Source organism: Danio aesculapii, chromosome 3, assembly GCF_903798145.1.
Source record: "Danio aesculapii chromosome 3, fDanAes4.1, whole genome shotgun sequence".
In the NCBI taxonomy this organism is placed as follows: Eukaryota; Metazoa; Chordata; class Actinopteri; order Cypriniformes; family Danionidae; genus Danio; species Danio aesculapii.
Genome location: NC_079437.1, coordinates 21,932,412 through 21,952,759, shown reverse-complemented (window position 1 = coordinate 21,952,759; position 20,348 = coordinate 21,932,412). Strand labels below are relative to the sequence as shown.

The window sequence follows — 20,348 nt, the reverse complement described above, 5'->3', positions numbered from 1 at the left end:
AATAAATAAATTAATTAATTAAATCCAAATTCCTGCATAGGCCTAAATAAAATAAATCAAAAAGGGTGTGTCAATCATCAGAAGGCGGTCTTTATGCTATTTTTGACTGGCATCTGATGATTGACAGACACATTAGCATGCTGACCTGAGGCAAAGTAAACAGACCTACGTTCAAGAATGAATAAACGTTTAAGCTTTCAGTTTAGCATTTTCTTAGTCCTCCAACATTCGTGAAATTTATTTATTTATTAAACTGCCCGAGCTATTATTTATTCATATATTTATTTATGCAGAATTTTTTACATTCAAGTACATCAAGGCACATTTTTGCTCCTGTAAACTTTAACAGATGCAGTTGAAGTCCCAATTGATCTTTAACAAACCAAGGAAGGTTGCACAGTATTTCCTATAAAACAAAAATAATTATTCAGGAGTCATAAGTCTTATTAAATATACTTTGTCTTGCATGCTTTCGTCACTGACAAAAGTCAAGGGAAAGCAGAGAGAGCGAGTGCGCAGTCGGATCTCCACAGGCTGCCACCGATGGCTGATCTCGCTTCTCCATCTCGCTTAAACAATGGCAATAACTGCATTTTTACAACATTCTACAAAATATCTTCATTTGTGTTCAACAGAATAAGAAACAAACATAAACGTTTAGTACAACTTGAGTGTGAGTAAATGGTGAGGAAATATTTTTGGGTGAACACTTTAAAGGGCACCTAGTTTACCCTTTTTCCAGATTTAATATAAGTCTTTTGTGTCTCCAGAATGTGGCTGTAACGTTTCAGCTCAAAACACCCATCAGATTATTTATTAAACTTTTCAGAAGCTTGTATTTTATAGCTCTGAGCATCAGGTAGCGGTTTTTGTGAACTGTGTCTTTAATGCTAGTTCTCCCCACCCACCGTTCCCACGTACCAATCAGTGTACCTCAATCTCAGCCCCTGGCTGCATCAGACAACAGACGGACATGAAGGAAGCAGATCTCACATAACGTTTGTGAGAAATACTACAGTAAAATCTTTACCAATTATTATTTGATGTGTTTGTTGTGGAGTTGCAACGATGAGTCACACACAGACACACACACACACACCACACACACACATACATACATACAGACAGCGAGTGTTTAACTTTGCACTGCTTTTGCACTGTAAATGTGACTGGATACATGTTAATATCCACTGCTGTATGGATATCTGTTATGTTCATGTTCAAAATAAGCCTGATTTAAGTCCACAAACCAGGATTGAAGCGTCTTCTTTTATAATTATTCTGACATGCGGCTGTGGTGAGAAAGTAAAGCAGACGTAAATCGCTGTAATTCATTTCAAACATGCACTGTTTTAAACACGTGTTAAACTTGTAAAACTCACTCTTGGTCACATTTGATGATGACTGATGATCCTAGCAAACTGAACAGACATTTTATTTCCGGTTACTCTGCGCACATCCTGTCTTGTTGATATGATTATACACGTTACTACGGAGACATGTTGATTTGCAGCTGTCAATCAATTCGGTGGCCAGGGAAACCACACTCCTAAGTCAAGTTGCCATCGACCTCAAAACGGGAGGGATTTGAATGCTATTTTAACGTCAGGAAATAAATAAATTAATTAATTAATTAAAAACACCTTGTCTTTATATCACTCCAATATGACTGTGGATACACTATATCTACACTCAGTTCTGTCCAAACAGCTAAAAAAATATTATTTTCATCATTGGTGCCCTTTAATCGCTGTATTTTGGATTTACACTTTATATAAGTCCTATGTAAGTGCATATCTTTTCATTTGGGAAAAACGTATTCTAACTGCCATGTAAAAAAAATATGACTAAATAGTTTTCAACCATTAAATGTTATAATCTTGAACAAAAGTAACACGCTTGCATGTGTTTATTATCATGGTTTGTATCTAAACTAGTGTTAATATTCAACCTCTATAAAAGATTGTGAAAGAGACAAATGAAAAGCAGAAAATGACCTGCATGTCTTTAAATATGATAAAAATGTCATGTGTGGACTGAAAAATTAGAAATGGTGAGTTTACAATAGAAATATTCTCTATTCTCAGATTCTGACAATAGATTGAATGAAGGAAGAACTAAAGAGGTTTTAGCAGTATTAAAAAATTCAGATGCAGACAAGGCAAGGAACCTTAGATGACAATAACAACTTCCCCCATTTTGTAAACATAAACAAATTATTACTAATATGTTGAGAAACTGATCTTTTGTTTGGACAAGTTATTTTCAGCAGACACTAAATAACAATACACAAATCTGTGCTAAAGGCTTCTGTGGCACTTCTTTTATGTAGTTGCTGCATTCGGGACCTTTAATTTTAAGAATAAGTCAAGGAGGATTGTGCACAACATTAGAATTGTTTATTAAAGATGTTTAACCAATATTACAGTACTACAGGACACTGTGTTAAAAGGATAGTTCACCCAAAATTGAAAACTCAGTCATCATTTACTCACCTTTGACTTGTTCCAAACTTGAGTTTCTTTATTCTGTGTAACACAAAAGAAGATATTTCGAAGAAAGTTGTGAACTGGTAACCATTGTAGTACTGTAGCTATGGTTGAAGATCTTAAATGAACAATTTGAATGTTGTGAACAAAAGAAAGAAACTCACTACCACTTGAGAACTTCAGAACCACTTGAGAGTGAGTAAAAATAATAGTGAGTTTAAGTGTGAACTATCCCCTTTAAGATCTGAAGCTCAGCCTGATGCAGTGACCTCCAGGATGAGTTTTTTGAGGTTTTATGAGCCGTGGTGTTGCTGAAGAGGTTCGGTCTCTGTTGTAGAGAGAGAGCAGAAGGAGTCAGGATGAGATTTGGCGAACTCCACCAGTTCATAAGACTCACGGATGTCCGAAAGACCAAGCCAGAATACAATCCAATGGCCGTTTACAAAACTGCCGTCACAGTGCTTGAAGTACCTGAGAATATTTTAGAAATCAATGAGCCATGAATAGTGAGTGAATGGACAACTGTGAGTGGCAAAAGATGAAATATGCACTGTAAAAAAGCGACTCGTTGCCTTAAAATTACTAAGTAAACAAACGATATGCATAATTATGAAAGTTAAGTCAATGAGTTTACTGACATTCATTTCATTTATTTTCCTTCGGCTTAGTCCCTTTATTCATCAGGAGTCGCCACAGCGGAATGAACCACCAAATTTTCCTGCATATGTTTTACACAGCGGATGCCCTACCAGCTGCAACCCAGTACTGGGAAACACCCATACACTCTCACATTGACACACATACACTACGGCCAATTTAGTTTATTCAATTCACCTATAGTGCATGTGTTTGGACTGTGGGAGAAACCGGAACACCCGGAGGAAACCCACAGGAACACATGCAAGTCCACACAGAAATGCTAGATAACCCAGCTGGGACTCGAACCAGTGATCTTCTTGCTGTGAGGCGACAGTGCTAACCACTGAGCTACCGTGTCACCAGGTTTACTGACCTTTTTAAAGTAAAATCAACATGTTGTAACTAGTAATCGCTTTTTACAGTGTGGAAATCGGGACGCACCAGGGATTGATGCGGTTAGTGGTGCGGGATCTCCAGAAGAGCTTGCTGAAGTCCTGACGAATGCATTCCCATAGGATTTGCCCAGTTCCTTGCCCTTGTTTACTGCTGCTGACCACAAACTTGTCCAGGTATGGAGTGCCGCTGTTCACAGGCTCTGTGGTGATTATAGCAGCTGCACTGTACCTGAAGTAAAACACAAGTACAGGTATAGAATATAGCTTATTTTCTGGAAAAAAAATTGACATTTTAATACACATTTATATTTTTTATTATAGTTATAGTGATTATAGTGAATAAGAAAAGTGATTAACATGTTTAAAATACAGATTTTTAACACAGCAGCTAAAATTGTAAGGCAAGGCAAGGCAAACTTATTTATAGTGCACAATTTTAGTGCTTTACAGTAAAATAAAAAAATAAAATAAAAACTGGTATTCAAAAAATAAGGAAATATATAAGTAATACTAAAATACAAATAAGACAAAAGAAACTGGTCATGGGATCTTAATGGTCTACAAGCTGTATAAGGCCTAATAAGTTCACTGACATAGGCCGGAGCAGAATTGTGCAATGCTTTATATGTGAAAAGAAGGATTTTAAAATCAACTCTAAATTTTATAGGAAGCCCGTGCAATGAGGCAAGGACAGGAGAGATATGATCTCTATTCTTAGTTCCTGTTATTAATCTGGCAGCTGCAACTCTAACCGAGAGAGTGTTGACTGAGGTATACCAATGTACAAAGAGTTGCGGTAGTCTAACCGAGAGGAGATTAAAGCATGCGTTACAATTTCTAAATCTTTTTTTTTTTTTAGAAAGAAACGGTTTAACTTTTGCTACCAATCTAAGCTGGAAAAAGCTGCTCTTCACAACTGCATTTACCTGTTCATCAAACTGCAAGAGCAAAGATAACTTTGAGATTCTTGGCATGATTGTGCAGATTGTCATTTAGGAATCCTAGCTGAGTTTTAATAGAATCGATGTTAGCAGCAGGATCTAATAATAACACTTCTGTTTTATTTTCATTTAGTTGCAGTGAGTTATTTTTCATCCAGGTTTAGGGCTCTATTTTGACGATCCATGCGCAAAATGCAAAGTGCAGGGCACAAACGCATTAAGGGCGTGTCAGAATCCACTTTTGCTGATATAAGGATGGAAAAACCCGCTTTGCGATGTGGCGCATGGTCTAAAAGGGTTAAGCTTATTTTCTTAATGAGTTATAGGTGTGTTTTGAGAATAAACCAATCAGAGTCTCATCTCCCATTCCCTTTAAGAGTCAGTTGCATTGTGCCAATTCGCATTTGCTATTTACATGACGGATTTTGTAAGTGTAAAAACTGAACCCTTCACTAGAGAGAAAACAGTTAAATAGAGCATCTACAGCGCGAGAATAAAAGATGAGCCTCCTCATTGTTTACTTTCACTTTCGCTCTTGTGGAAAGCCATTAGCCTATAAATAATGAATTTTGTTTGTTAAGCGCAAAGATTTGTTTCAAAACTATTTCAAAATTCAGTTCTAATTTCCAGAAAACGAATAAATGAACAATAATAACAAAGTGTGGTCAAAAAACGGAGTTATATCCTAATACACATGCTGTGCCCCATATGGTCTAAAACCTGACAGGTGGGCAAATCTAAGCTTGTTTTTAATAAAACAAATATAAATATGCATATAATAAATAATAGTGCTAATAATAATAACATTATACAAAGGCAAACTGCATACAAATAAACTGAAAAAGCCCCCCGAGATGAAGAAGGAATGAAAGTATGGTTTTTATATTTATGTAGGCTAGAAAATAATATGTAGTGTAATATTTTTATCCTTTATATTTATATCCTATATATATCGTTTTTATATCCTTAATAATTTTATTCTTTTTCATGTGTAAAGATATTTGTGTATTGCTCTACATCTTGTTTGTATTAAGCGATGCTGGACAATAGACCGGCTTTGTTCTGGTCTAGAACAGTCTATTAAAGTTTCTCAAAATAGCAACGTGCCAACAATGCGCCTCAACACACCTCCTTTTTTAGATCAGAACGCCTATGGGCGCACATATGAGCGCAAATGCATTTGCTATTTAAACAGCGTGGCGCAAAACGTCAAAACAACTCCTGCGCCAAGCTGAAACTAGCTAACAACAATTGCGTTGCGCCTTGCTCCGCATTGCGCCGGGCATATGATAGGGCTCATCATGTCAGTTAGGCATAAGAAAAGGTGTTCTAATGATAAATCTTTTCCTAGTTTGATAGGAAAATATAGTTGGAGATCATCAGCATAGCAGTGGTAGTTTATGTTATGTTTGCGGAGTATTGAGCTTAAAGGAAGCATATAAAGAGAAAATAATAGAGGGCCAAGAATAGATCCCTGTGAAACACCACAATGAATGGGTTTAGGTGGTGAAGTAAAGGATCCAATATTTGAAAAAGATCTCCCCTTTAGATATGAGGAGAACCACTGTAAGGCAAGGCCCTGAACTCCAACAACATACTCAAGTCATTTCAATAAAATGTTGTGATCTACAGTATCAACAGCAGCGCTTGGGTCTAGAAGTATTAAGATTGCAGATGACCCAGAATCCATGGAGAGTAAAATGTCATTTGTGACTTTCAGTAGTGCAGACTCAGGGCTGTGTTTTGCTCTAAAACTAGATTGAAATGGGTCTAAAATATTAAAAATGTCCAGATGTGAGGTCAATTGTGAAAGTACGATTTTCTCTAAAACTTTTGAGATAAATGAGAGCTTAGATTTGGGCCTGTAGTGGTCAGGCACAGCGGGATCAAGATGAGACCTCTTTAATAGGGGCTGTACAACAGCATTTTAAAAGACATCTGGAAAAACCCTGTTTATTAATGAGCTGTTTATTACGGTTAGAGGGAAGGGTAGATTGTATCTAAAACCTCTCTGAATAGACGGCAAGGCAGTACATCTGAAGGACAAAAGGTTTCAGATTTCATCTGAGAAATTATATTAAGTAGCTGAGAAGAAGATACAGGCTGAAAATGTGTGAAACTGCTGGATGGAGGGACCAAATTAGAGTGATCTATGTCAGTAGCTTATTTTTTTTTAATAGTTTATAAATGTTATAATAGTTTTGTACAAGCCAATATATACAGGTATAAAGTAATGTATTGGTATTCATTTACAAGTGTTGACAGTTAATTATTGGTAAATTATTGAATAATAATAATAATACATTATAATACATTTTGCACACAATTGACAACAGCAACAATTCTACAAAAATATACACAATAGTTATTAATAATAGAACACTAGACAACAATTTTCTGGCTAAATTATAAAAGTATAGACAATTTGCAATGATAATATTAATCAGTATACAGTTTTCTAATTAAACAACAACAGAAATTATTTTGCAGTTTTTTTGTAAAAACATTATTATTTTAATTATTATTAGTAGTGGGAGTATTAAAAAAACTACAATATATAATAATAATAATAATAATAATAATAATAATAATAATAATAATAATAATAATAATAATAATAATAATAATAACAACAACAACAACAACAACAACAACAATAAATGATCATGATATTAATAATAATAAACTATAATAATAATAATAATAATCAACAACAACAACAACAATAATAATAATAAATGATCATGATATTAATAATAATAAACTATAATAATAATAATAATAATAATAATAATAATAATCAACAACAACAACAACAATAATAATAATAAATGATCATGATATTAATAATAATAAACTATAATAATAATAATAATAATAATAATAATTAAAATGATTTCCACTATTAAATTATTTGGCTTGACATTTACCATGATTATATTTGATAATTATAATTTTGATAATTTTGTTTTATTTAACCTTTGTTTTTATTGGACAGTATAGCAGAGACAGGAAAGCAGATAGAGAGGAGTAGGATCGCTCTGTAGGACCTCAGTGCTTCATGTCAATGCACTAACCACTACTAGACTATTGGTGCAGACTATATGATCTTTTAAATGAAAATTTGAACAAGTTTTCTCAAAAAAGTAGCAGCTCATCTAACATTAATCAGAAGTATGTACCTTTAAAAGCAGAAAACACTATTACAAATACTGTTACTACTACTAGTACAACCACCACCTGTCAGAAATGATTTAATTTTACACCTCGTCCTGGCTGAATCATGAAAATATAACATTTTCATAGCTTCTATCTTATTTCCCAATGACTCAGCTTTCCCTTTAATAGCAAGTGGTAAACAATGTATTACAAGCTTTTAATATAGGTGTGAAGTGTAGAAATAGCCTGTTGTTACCCTTCAGACAGGTAAACAGAATGCAGTCTGCCCTCCAGAGATGCTATATAATCCTCTCTCAGATTCTTCTCGAAAGACTTGTTAATCAGCACCAGCAGACGGTCAACATCAATGTCCTCCAGACTGCTGTATCTGTGAAGAATATAGACCCACTGGTCAAAAATGATAAAGCATTTAAAAGTGACTGACCCACATGTCAGTCCCATCCTGTATGAAAAGTTTGAATTTTTTGAATTTGAATTTTTTTTTCATATACAGTTATAAGGACCAGACAGAATCTGCAGAATTTATTATAATTTTTTTGCTATTTTGCTATAATATGCTATTTTGCTTTAATTTTGTACAAATTATTGTGAAAGTGGCGACGCGGTGGTGCAGTGGGTAGCACCATCATCTCACATCAAGAAGGTTGCTGGTTCGAGCCTCAGCTGGGTCAGCTGGCATTTCTGTGTGGAGTTTGCATGTTCTCCCCGTGTTTGCTTGGGTTTCCTCCAGGTACTCCGGTTTCCCCCACAAGTCCAAAGACATGTGGTACAGGAGGTGAATTGGGTGAGCTAAATTGTCCATAGTGTATGTGTGTGAATGAGTGTGTGTGGATGTTTCACAGTGATGGGTTGCAGCTGGAAGGGCATCCGCTGCGTAAAACATGTGCTGGATAAGTTGACGGTTCATTCCGCTGTGGTGACCTCAAATGACTAAAGCAACTAAGCCGACTATAAGAAACTGAATAAATGTGAAAGCATAATAAACTAAAAACATAACCCATTAAATAAAAAAAAAACTTTTACATCTTTATTATAATTTATAAGATTTACTATGCAAATCCAATTACAACCACTTGTTTGGTAAACAAAGACCCCCAAATAATGTATCTACTAAAATACAGAAATGTTTATTTAACAGAGTGTGTTGCACATAAATCATATAAACATTTGGATATTATTCAGTAACATTATTAAATCAAAACAAAAACAATGGGCTAAGAAATCTGCAGAAAACTGAATTTCTATGAGCGCAGATTCCTTGTGGTCTTATTTTAATGTCATGTAAACTCATCAGAATTGTTAAAAAATAACGTTGCTGATGAACCAACTAGAAGAGAAATTGTCATTCATTCATCCGTTCAGTCATTCGTTCTCTTTATTTATCCAGGTTAAATCTCTTTAATAAATGTGACCTGGCCAAGAGTGACCTGATGCACAAACCACACTTTGCGCTCTAATGCTTATTCTTATTTTATTTATTTTATCTTATTTCAATCTCTAAATTCATTTAGTAGTGCACAGCCCTGTGTTATGTTGTCAATTTATGTTGTTTGATTTAGCACTTTGGTCCTGGAGGAACATTGTTTCACTGTGTACTGCACTGTTTATTGTTGAAATGATAATGAAGCCGACTTGACTTGACTTGAAGAAAATGCTTTGTAAATTGAGCCACAAGCAGGATTATATCCAAAAACCTTGTTTTTCCTAGCTGTGTTCAAACACAGAACACTACAAAAATATAACAGATTGTTTGCTCATAATTTGAAGCATCAATTTAAATAAAAAAAAACCTTAAAAGACAAATAAAATGCAGTTAGGCCACAAATATACACTGATGCTAACTTCTCAAGTAAAGTGCAATGAGGCTTAATGTACACGTATAATGACTCACTGCATATCTTTCACCAGGTTTAATGTTTCTGATGGGAGTTCACAAAGGGAGTGTGAATAATGGCAGGCCTGAAATCTAATTATACAGTACTTCAGATTTATGAGAACAGCTTGTTCATTCTTGACACTCTGAAAACTCGTGCTGGAGCTGATTGTGAAACAGACAAACCTTGAGTTCAGATATTTCAGTAGTTAACAGCACATAGTAACACTGTAATATATACAAATTATATAATATATAACAGATGATTGTAAACTATTTTATGATCTGACAAAATCTTAAAATGGAAACACTATTGAAAATAAATCATATACAGTTACCTGCGTATAGGGTCTCCATTTTTAAACAGGGTACCGGAGCCTGAAAGTAACGAAAAGTACATATTTAATGCTTCATTTGCATATTCAAACAGAAGATTTTAGAAAAAAGTCTGCAATATCCAACATAATCACTCAACTTTTGAGATATTGTGATAATTGTTCGTTTTTTGCCTTGATTAAATATTTAACTATTATCAGTAGATCTTTAAAGCCAGCACGTTCAGTATCTGCAGGAGTGTGCAGCAGCAGTTCTAACATCAGTTATGCGTTTTGAACTGTAATGAGAAGTATTGTGTACTGTTAGGTGTGTGTTGTCGATCTCCACCTTTGTGACTGAAGAGCTCAGTGAGGAGTGTGTTTGCGGAGGTGAGCACAGCTGAACTCTCCACCGGCAACAGATTGAGCAGCTCTGCTATACTGCCGATGCGTCTCTGCTCCACCTTGTTCAGCCATTCTGCACAGCTCAACGCTGGCAAATCACCCGGCAATGACACCAAACCCAGGACCTCAAACCAACAACACATGCAGCACTTACTGAGGAACACATTAGCCATGTCATTTCTCAAGTGTATTCATTCACATTTAAGAGAAAGGACAATTAAATGAAACCATGCACCATCAGCGTGGAAATAATTTAATATTTTTGATGCAAAGGTAAATGAGAGACAGAATTGACTGCTGCAAACCTTCCAGACATGTAAAAATGATATAAACACTGCCACCCTGTGTTCACTGTATGCTATAAAGCAATTTTTTCATCACAAGCTAAACCTCAAGACGAGGTATGCCCTAAATCAGTCCTGGAGGGCCGGTTTCCTGCTAAGTTTAGCTCCAACTTGCTTCAACACACCTGACAGGATGTTTCTAGTATATCTAGTAAGAGCTTGATTAGCTGGTTCAGGTGTGTTTGATTAGGGTTCCTCCAGGATTGAGTTTGGACATCCCTGACTGATTATATAGCTACAGTATATAGTGCTCAGATTAAATGAATACACCCTCTCTTGAAAATTACTATTTTATCAATTTCTAATTAAATATAGTCAATTGTGCATGAATTTTTTTATTATTGAGCAGGTATATTAAAGGTACATTAAATAAGAGTTTGGTCAACTAACATCTTTAGGAATAGAAAGCTAATACATTTAAATTGAAGTTTAACCATATATATTTTTTCATTTCTCTTGAGTTTTCCTATTTATGAACATTTTATTTAATATTTCCCCCAACATATTCAATAATTTTGGGTGTTTAAACTAAGCAAATGTGTCTACAATGTAGTAGTATAATTAAAATAGTGTGTATTATGTGAACAATATGTTTATACATACACGTATATACTACACAGGGTATTTATACATGCATGCACAGATACATTCACACACATTCACATATTAACTCAACATATTTCATATGATGCATTTCTTTGAACTAAAATACTACACAATACTAATATTTTCCTTTAAAACTTTATTTTCTGTGTTCTTTTATATATGTACTTTATTTCTGTGATGCAAAATGATGCAGTCATTACTCCAGTATCATTCAAGATCCAGAAATTACTCTGACATGCTCAAGAACCATTCCTCATTATCATCAATGACAAGAGTTAATCAAATAGACTAATAATGATTTCTTTAAATCATATCTTGGCTGTACCTTGTGGTTTTGATTGCGGATTCCCCCTGAGCTGTTCAGGAAGATGACTTTGAGAGGCTGCAGTGACTGTGAGATGGCTGTGGTCACCTGGATGGAGCGAAGGATCGAAGAACGACCGGTGGCATCACGACCCACTGGACACACTAGAGGAATCACTCGACAGTCCAGAGTCCACTGCAGAAGAGCAGAGTCCACAACCACTGACGGCCCACTGCTGACACACACACACACATAGAGAGATTTAATTATTTATTAATTTATTATTGTCATTATTATTATTATTATTATAAATATAAATATAAAATGTCAGTTTTCACAAATGTAGTTTTAATATTCATATGAGGCGGTATTTAATTAAAAAATTGTATTTTGCATATATTTAACTGAAGCCAATTATAAATAATTAACAATAATAAATAATAATAATAATGATTGATTAATTAAAATTATTAACCAATAATAACAATCCACATATATAAAAATATTTACATACAAATGTAAAAAATCCTATTACAGTTTTTCCAACTGCTTACACATAAAATCTTTTCTTGTCACATGATTTCTAAAACATCTCACACAGCAAATCTCCGAAACCAGAAGCTATTTCTCAGCTTTGAACTCTTTTTCAAAACAGAATATTGTAAAAAAAAATAAAAAAAATAAAAAAACTGCAAATTTATGTGGAAATTATTTTGTGAGTATCGTAACTAAAATCTTAACATATGGAGAAAAAAAAATACCTTTTTAACTTGTATTTAATGTCTACAATGCAAACCCATCTAGATCTACTTATTTGATAAACAAAGCCAGTCTCTATATAATAAATCTACTAAAAGACAGAAAATATTACTTTACAAACTGTACTGTAAAATCAGATGAACACTTTCATATTAGTCAATAATATTACTGTAATTAATTTAATAACTGAATAAATATAAATTTACACAAATAAATAACTAGACTTAACGATGGGCAAAAAATATGCAGAAATTGCAGATTTCTGTGCGCGCAGATTCCGTACCGGCCTACTGATCACTAACCAATCACTGCTTTACTCTAGAATTGGCGAAAGGTGATGGGACACTGGGCTGTTCTGGTCCAATAAAAACTGGTTTGCCCATCCACAATTTGTGGTTTTGTACCTACCGCATATTCACCTTTTCTAAATCCTAAACTCCTATAAATAAGAATAGTGAAATTCTTTTAAGCCCAGTGCTGTAAAAAGTGTATGATGGGAAGCCCTATGCCAACATGATGCTTCTCCATGAAATGGGATGCTTTCACCCCTGAGATATTTTCTCTTTCTTCATTGCATTGGTGTTTACAGTGTACCTGTTCCCCCTCTCAGCAGATCACTGCCACTGTAGAACATTTTATTGAATTGTAGATATAAGCCTATAAAGAGCAAAGAGCTTTAGATTTAAAACAACAGTGTTGACATGCTATATCCAAAAGTGTTATATTATGAAAGAAGTGTTTACCATTCGATGCAAATGCTTCATTCTGACATGTGTTTATGGCATTTTGAACGCAGAGTTACATTTTAAAGAAAAAGTGGGGCATTTAGTGCTCAACTCAACTATTTAGTCTTCACTTTCCTTCCTAATCTGCAATTGCCTCTCTGGCTATACCACTAACTGTTCTCTCTCATATATATATAATAAAAAATAAAAAAAACTTACTAATGCTTACTAAACATTACTAATACTTAGCTTCTTAGACTTTACACACCTGAGACTTGCCTATAGCACTTGTTCACTGCTGCTCTTATAGTTGTGTAAATTGCTTCCTTGTCCTCATTTGTAAGTCGCTTTGGATAAAAGCGTCTGCTAAATGACTATATGTAAATGTAATGTAGCCATTTTGGCGTGACGTTGATACGAAACTTAAGCTTTTGTTCCTATACACGTGCAGCGTTCAAGTTTCAGAACAGTTCAGCTTTTGCCACTGTGTGCATTAACACCGAACGTGTTTTACTGGTTTTACTTAAGGTTAAGAATAGAGCAATATGCTGGTGTTTAACTGAATTGCTTTAATGCACTCCTGCATTGGGCTCACACACATACCTGCCAACATTTGTCCCTGAAAATCCGGGAGACCGGGGAGTTAGGTTTGGGGATGAGGTAACTGAATAACACTGTGTATTGTGTACTGTGGTGTTAGTAAGTTAACTACTATGAAGCATGTTTCGGGCGGCCACTGCGATTGGATCCTATACCAATGTTGGCGACCCGGGGGTTTCACAGACCGTACCAAAATGCTGAGGATCTGGGGGGTTGAAATTACGGGAGTTTTACAGGATAAATAACAAAACAGAAGGGTGGCGGGAGATGGGTCTGAAATACAGGAGACTCCTGGGAAAAACAGGAGTGTTGGCAGGTATGCTCACACATACACTCTGCACTGACTACTTCAATATTGTTGATAAGCCATGGTGGGCATTTCACTCTGTCTCACGCTGAACGCTGTTGACCAATCGCAACAGACTGTCATCGGTCCAATCAGCATCACACTAAGGAGGGGTTTGGGAACAAATGAATCGCTGAACAAATTATTTGGGAGTCGTTTGGATAATTAGGTAAAAATAAATGCATATTATAAGACAGTAAAAGTGTTTTTTGACCTTGCATGCATATAAGGTTTGATCTCGGTGCTAATATCATTATATTTATTGTTATAGGTGTGAACAGGCCTTTAAAATGACACCCAAACCTGCTGCCGTCCAGAGGGTTGTCCTGCAGTTGTAAAAGTGCCTCTGAACTAAAGAAAGGCATCACATTGGCGGAGTTGTCCTGAAGTGCTTCCGTTAAAGCTTGACAGTGTTTAACCATCACAGTCCTGGCGAGAGGGCAATCAGTGGCAGTTCTGGTGTGGTCGTCGTCCGTAATCTCAGCAGGCAGTCCCATCACCACCACAAGCTTCATATCCATCCGCTGCAGGAACGAGAGCCCGAAGGCCAAACTCTGGACCATCTCATGACTATCAAACACTGAAGGGTCAACCTGCAGACCATACAAACATCAGCTTTAGATGCATGTTGGAAATGGCATGATCTCAAAAAACAACTGTGTGTGTGAGATGTTTGTGGATCACATGGAATGATATTAATATTAACTTTAATATACATTTATTATGTTTTTGTATTAATTTCAGCAATATTATTGAATACTATCCAAATATTTCTACGATTTATGTACAATGTGATTTGTAAAGTAATATTTTGTCTTTTAGCAGACATTTTATGAGATAATCATTGGTCACTTTATTAGGGACACCTGTCCAACTGCTCGTTAATGCAAATTTCTAATCAGCCAATCACATGGCAGCAACTCAATGCATTTAGGCATGTAGACATTGTCAAGACGATCTGCTGCAGTTCAAACTGAGCATCAGGATGGAGAAAAAATGTGATTTAAGTGACTTTGAACGTGGCATGGTTGTTGGTGCCAGATGGGCTGGTCTGAATATTTCAGAAACTGCTGATCTACTGGGATTTCATGCACAACCATCTCTAGGGTTTACAGAGAATGGTCAGAAAAAGAGAAAATATCCAGCGAGCGGCAGTTGTGGGCGCAAATGGCCAGGAGAATGGCCAAAACTCAAATAACCACTTGTTACAACCGAGCTATGCAGAAGAGCATCTCTGAACATGCAACACGTCCAACCTTGAGGCAGATGGGCTACAGCAGCAGAAGAACACACTGGGTGCTACTTCTGTCAGTTAAGAACAGGAAACTGAAGCTACATTTCACACAGGCTCACAAAAATTGGACAATAGAAGATTGGGAAAATGCTGCCTGGTCTGATAAGTCTTAAATTCTACTGTACATTTGGAAGGTAGGGTCAGACTTTAGCATCAACAACATGAAAAAGCATGGATCTATCCTGCCTTATATCAACAGTTCAGGCTGCTGGTGGTGGTGTAATAGTGAGGGATGTTTTCTTGGCACATTGTGGGCCCATTTGTACCAAGTGAGCATTGTGTCAATGCCACAGCCTACCTGAGTACTGTTGCTAACCATGTTTATCCCTTCATGACCAGTGTACCCATCTTCTGATGGCTCCTTCCAGCAGGAGAATGCGTCATAAAGCGCATTAAGCATGTCATAAAGCGCGAATCATCTCAGATTGGTTTTTTGAACATGACAATGAGCTCACTGTACTCAAATGTTCTCCACAGTCACCAGAACGCAATCCAATAGAGCACCTTTGGGATGAGGTGGAATAGAAGAATCACATCATGGATGTGCAGCCGACAAATCTGCAGCAACTGTGTGATACTATCATGTCAATATGGACCAAAATCTCTGAGGAATATTTCCAGTACCTTGTTGAATCTATGCCACGAAGGATTAAGACAGTTCTGAAGGCAAAAGTAAGTCCAAACCGGTACTAGTAAGGTGTATCTAATAAAGTGGCCGATGGGTGTATTTTGTTTAATAAACAAGATGACAATTAGATTTGAATTGTACGATTTAAATAAAGGTTAAAAGGTTTAGTTACGCTCCAATTTCTGAGCAGAAATAGCAAAAAATGTCAGTAGATTCTGTTGGGACCTAGTCATTTGCCAATAAAATAAGTATCATATTTATACGATACCACAATTATTTTTATGATAACTGTTAAGTACAATTACAATAAAGTTTTTCTTATATATATATATATATATATATATATATATATATATATATATATATATATATATATATATATATATATATATATTTTTTTTTTTTTTTTTTTTTTTAGACTACTGAATCAGAAGTTGTCTGCTTCTTTAGGGCTATTAGGATGTCATATATCTGTAGCGTAGCCTATACCTAATTAGGTTAATTTAGTTTGAGCAGTGATCCTGAAACAGGAAAAGGCTTCAATTGTCTGCAGAGTCAACAAGCTAGTAACTATGACAGAAAGGATCTGTCCACTCATGCACAATTTAGACAGCAGCAGCACAGATGAATAGATAGTCGAGACTTCACATCAAATGTTCAAATTCTGCTTCTGATTAAACTGTGCTACACTCTCAGAAAAAAGTACACGGTGGTACAAATAACGTTCCGTGAGGAACAGTTTTGTACCGTTGTAAAATGTACCTTATATAGTACAGAAAAGACCCTCTTACTGTTCTGTACCTTTTATGGTACAACTGAAATGAAGCTACACAATTGGTCCCATACAAAAGGAACATAAGTGTTGGACAACTCTTTTATTGCAATACCTATGAAAATAAATATTACTGGAAAGGCAAAGTGATTTATGAATAATTTCCATATTAAAACATGAATCATTTAAAAGCATGCATTTAAAGAAACGGAATGAACATTAATTATTAAGTTCTACAATACAATAGTACAAAACAACTGGTAAAACATATATAGATAATGTAAATTAAACATTTAAGGCCTTTTAAATAAATGTTTGGTCAGCATTTTTGACCTTTATGGATCAGATTTGTACTTTTGATGAAGGTACATTATTGTGTCTGCAGGTTTTAAAAACAAAAGGTACATTTTGGTTTCCCATGGTCCAAATCATGTCCTTAAAAGGTACAAACTGCAATGGTACAAATTTGTTTCTTTTTCGTAAGGTACAATTCTGTTTTATAAAAAAGATACTGCCCCAGTGACAAGGCTTTGTACTTTTTGTGGTACAATATTGTACCATTTATTCTGAGAGTGTACAGTGACAAATATGTCAATTTAACAAATGACTTTCCAAAGACTGTAATATTACTGTTATATTTTTTATTATATTATATACTGCTCAATAAAATTAAGGGAACACTTAAACAACACAATGTAAATCCAAGTGTTCCCTTTTTTGAGCAGTATATATTAGTGTATAATTCTTTTATAAACATTTAAATCATTTCAAAAATTTTTTTATAAATCAATACGTTAAAATTCATATTTAAATAACATTTAAAATGTTTATTAAACATTTACACATTAAATTTATTTTTTTTTTTTTGCAAAACGTAAAACTTGAGAGTTAGAGCAAAACTAACTTGCTGAACAAAAATAAAGCACACTGTAAAAAAAGTATCTGTTAAATAACAGTTTCCGTATTTTGTGATTCACAAGTGTTTTCTGTTTGTTTACAGTTGTGAACTGCATTATGGGACACTGACCTCCGCTCTGTCAATTTTTGAAAACTCTACTCTACAGCTTAAAGTGACTTTAATTGACATTTTTGTAGTTTGAAATAATATAATGTATAGGATATAATATATCCAGAAATAAGTGTATCTAATAAAGTGGCCGATGATTGTATTTTGTTTACTAAATAAGTGGTTCCAATTGATTTTGCATTGTAAATCTTAAATAAAGGTTTAAAACTTTTGTTACGCTCTAATTTCTGAGCAGAAATAGCAAAAAATGTCAGTAGATTCTGTCTGGACCAAGTCATTTGCCAATAAAATTTAAGTATCATATTTTTACAATAGCACAATTATTTTATGATAACTGTCGAGTATAAAGTTTTTCTTACATATTTTAGACTACTGAATATATACAGAAATAAGTCTGTAAAATAACAGAACATGTCCTGGCAGTTTATTACAAGGTTTTTTTACTGTAATTTACAACACAAATTAAAAATGTTCATAAAAGTCACTTTTTCCAACTTTTCAAGGTTAAAGGTTGGAAGAAAGATCATGGTCCAGTTTATTTATGCTTTTGAATTGCATTAAGGGGAAAAATAAAAACACGAATCACAAAATGCTAAAAACTGCTCATTTACAGATTTTTTGTTTTTTTACAGTGTATTAGGTGAACATTAGCATGAACTTATGAAAATGTATTTTTAAAAATGCTACAGGTATACAGTATAACTCCATGCTGAATTTCCTAGCCTTCAGTGTCAAATGATCCTTCGGAGATCTTTGTAGAATGCTAATTTGTAGCACGATAACCATTTTTTTGTTTAATTGTTTGTTATTAAATAGTGAAAGTTATGTAATTGTAATAGTGCAATACATTTTATTTCATGTAAATGCTAATAGGAAGTCAATTATTACTGTTTTTATTATATTTTTGATCCAATAAACGTAGACTTAGTAACAGAAGAAACTTGGTGTCAACTCAAAAATAGGCTGTAGTTTCTTAAAGTAACAACTTTAATTTTATGGAATATTAAGCTGCTTTTTACCTATTTTAATTTACCTCATTTAATGATTCATATTAATAAAATGACACAAAAAGGCTCTATTACCCATCACTCGTCAATTTTGCAGTATGTACTAGTAGTAAATTCAGTACACGCACCTCCAGCACCGCGAAGGCAGGAGTGGACCCGGCCCGCTGAAAGTGTGTCAGCCAGTAGCGCGCCTCCCGCGGGTCTCCTCCAATCTCACGGAGGAAAGCTTTGACATCTCTGTAGATCAGCGTGCGGTTGGACCAGGCGCTGCGCTCGCCCAGGGACGAGTGGTTGAGGGACTCTTGCTGGCTCCACAGCGGGGTTTTGCTGCCATGTCCCGCGGTGCTAGAAGAGCTCATGCGCCGGTTCACCTCTGCAGCGCTCCGCCAATGGGGACCGCTCCTTTGCGGACTCAGAGCGGACGGTTTGGTCCAAAACTGGCCAGCCATGACCATGGCCCTGCAACCGGACGAACCACAGTTGACTTTGGCCATGAGTCGCAGAGGTGAACCTAATAACAGTACCTTTCTTTGGTCAGAGGAGTTGTCGGAATGAATGCGGTCCAGGCGCAGCCACGTGCCTCAACCAGTTGACCGGAGAGCGGCTTGATAGTTACCTACTCCGTTTTACTCCGCTCCATGTGAGCAAGTTTGGAAATGAGGCTTTAGTTTTCCTCTTTTGGAGACGGACTCCAAAGGTAAATGTTGCGTAAACTGTAGCTAACTACGGCCGAGAGGAGATCCCCAATACAAAAGCTTCTCCCCAAACAAAGAAATACATATTTTAAATAGTTTACATTGACAGTTCCTCATTCCAATGATTGGTTCTTTCTCGTTGTAATCTTCCGTTACTGGGGAAATTTAAATCGCTTCATTCATCAACTAACTTAAATCATGCGGTTAGTCATTGCAATAAAGGTTCTTCACTGACATTCATGTTTCCATGAAGAATCTTTTACATTTTTCACAAATGATCTTCACAATAAGAAAAAAAGTTTTAAAATGTTTTGCTAAAAATAGTTAGTCTAATCAGCTATAGACTAAATAAGCTATATTCTACTTACACTTAAACCAAATATTATGTAAAATAAAAAATGTAAAACTACATCAATTAAAATTAATTCATTAAAAGTTACTTTTACAGACCACAAATTTCCCTATATCAGAAATAAAGGTACAGGAGCTGTCACTGGGGTGGTACCTTTTTAAAACGTACACATTTGTACTTAAAGGCTCCATATCAGTACCTTAAAGAATACATTAGTACATTAGAATACATTTTAAGAGGAACACTTTTGTACTTTTTAGGTACTAATATGTACCCTTGAGGTATTCATATGGATCTTTAAGGTACAAATTTGTACCTTCCCCAGTGATAACTCGTGTACTTTTATTTCTGAGTGTACACTAAAATGTAAAAATAATGCTGGGTTTAGATATGGGGCGATAACCAGTTTTAAGGTTTACTGTGGTTTTGAAAAGTTTTAAAACTGTTATTTCCTGTTATACCCTTCCTAAGGTATTTGTATTGTTTGATGTGTTTTTTTTTACAACCATTTTATTAAGTTTTGTTTAGAGCAACAGTATCTCCAGCAGAAAAGAACCCTTCACATCAAAAACTACTTGGTCAGTCCATGATTCAGGAAATATTTTAGCAACAAATCTCTCGTAAACCAACATCCAAGCATGCTATAGACCTGA

General features: G+C 35.1%; 1 protein-coding gene across 1 annotated transcript; it reads right to left on the bottom strand.

Moving 5' to 3' along the window:
* Positions 1 to 2,218: 2,218 nt before the first annotated feature.
* Positions 2,219 to 19,239, bottom strand: nags (N-acetylglutamate synthase). Its single transcript, XM_056450735.1, has 8 exons — positions 18,777 to 19,239; positions 14,224 to 14,513; positions 11,512 to 11,725; positions 10,181 to 10,361; positions 9,856 to 9,895; positions 7,880 to 8,011; positions 3,570 to 3,752; positions 2,219 to 2,960 (listed from the first exon to the last, which is right to left on the bottom strand). The coding sequence occupies exons 1-8, from the start codon at positions 19,140 to 19,142 to the stop codon at positions 2,783 to 2,785; spliced, it is 1,584 nt and encodes a 527-aa protein (XP_056306710.1). The 5' UTR covers positions 19,143 to 19,239; the 3' UTR covers positions 2,219 to 2,782.
* Between the last annotated feature and the right edge of the window lie 1,109 nt (positions 19,240 to 20,348).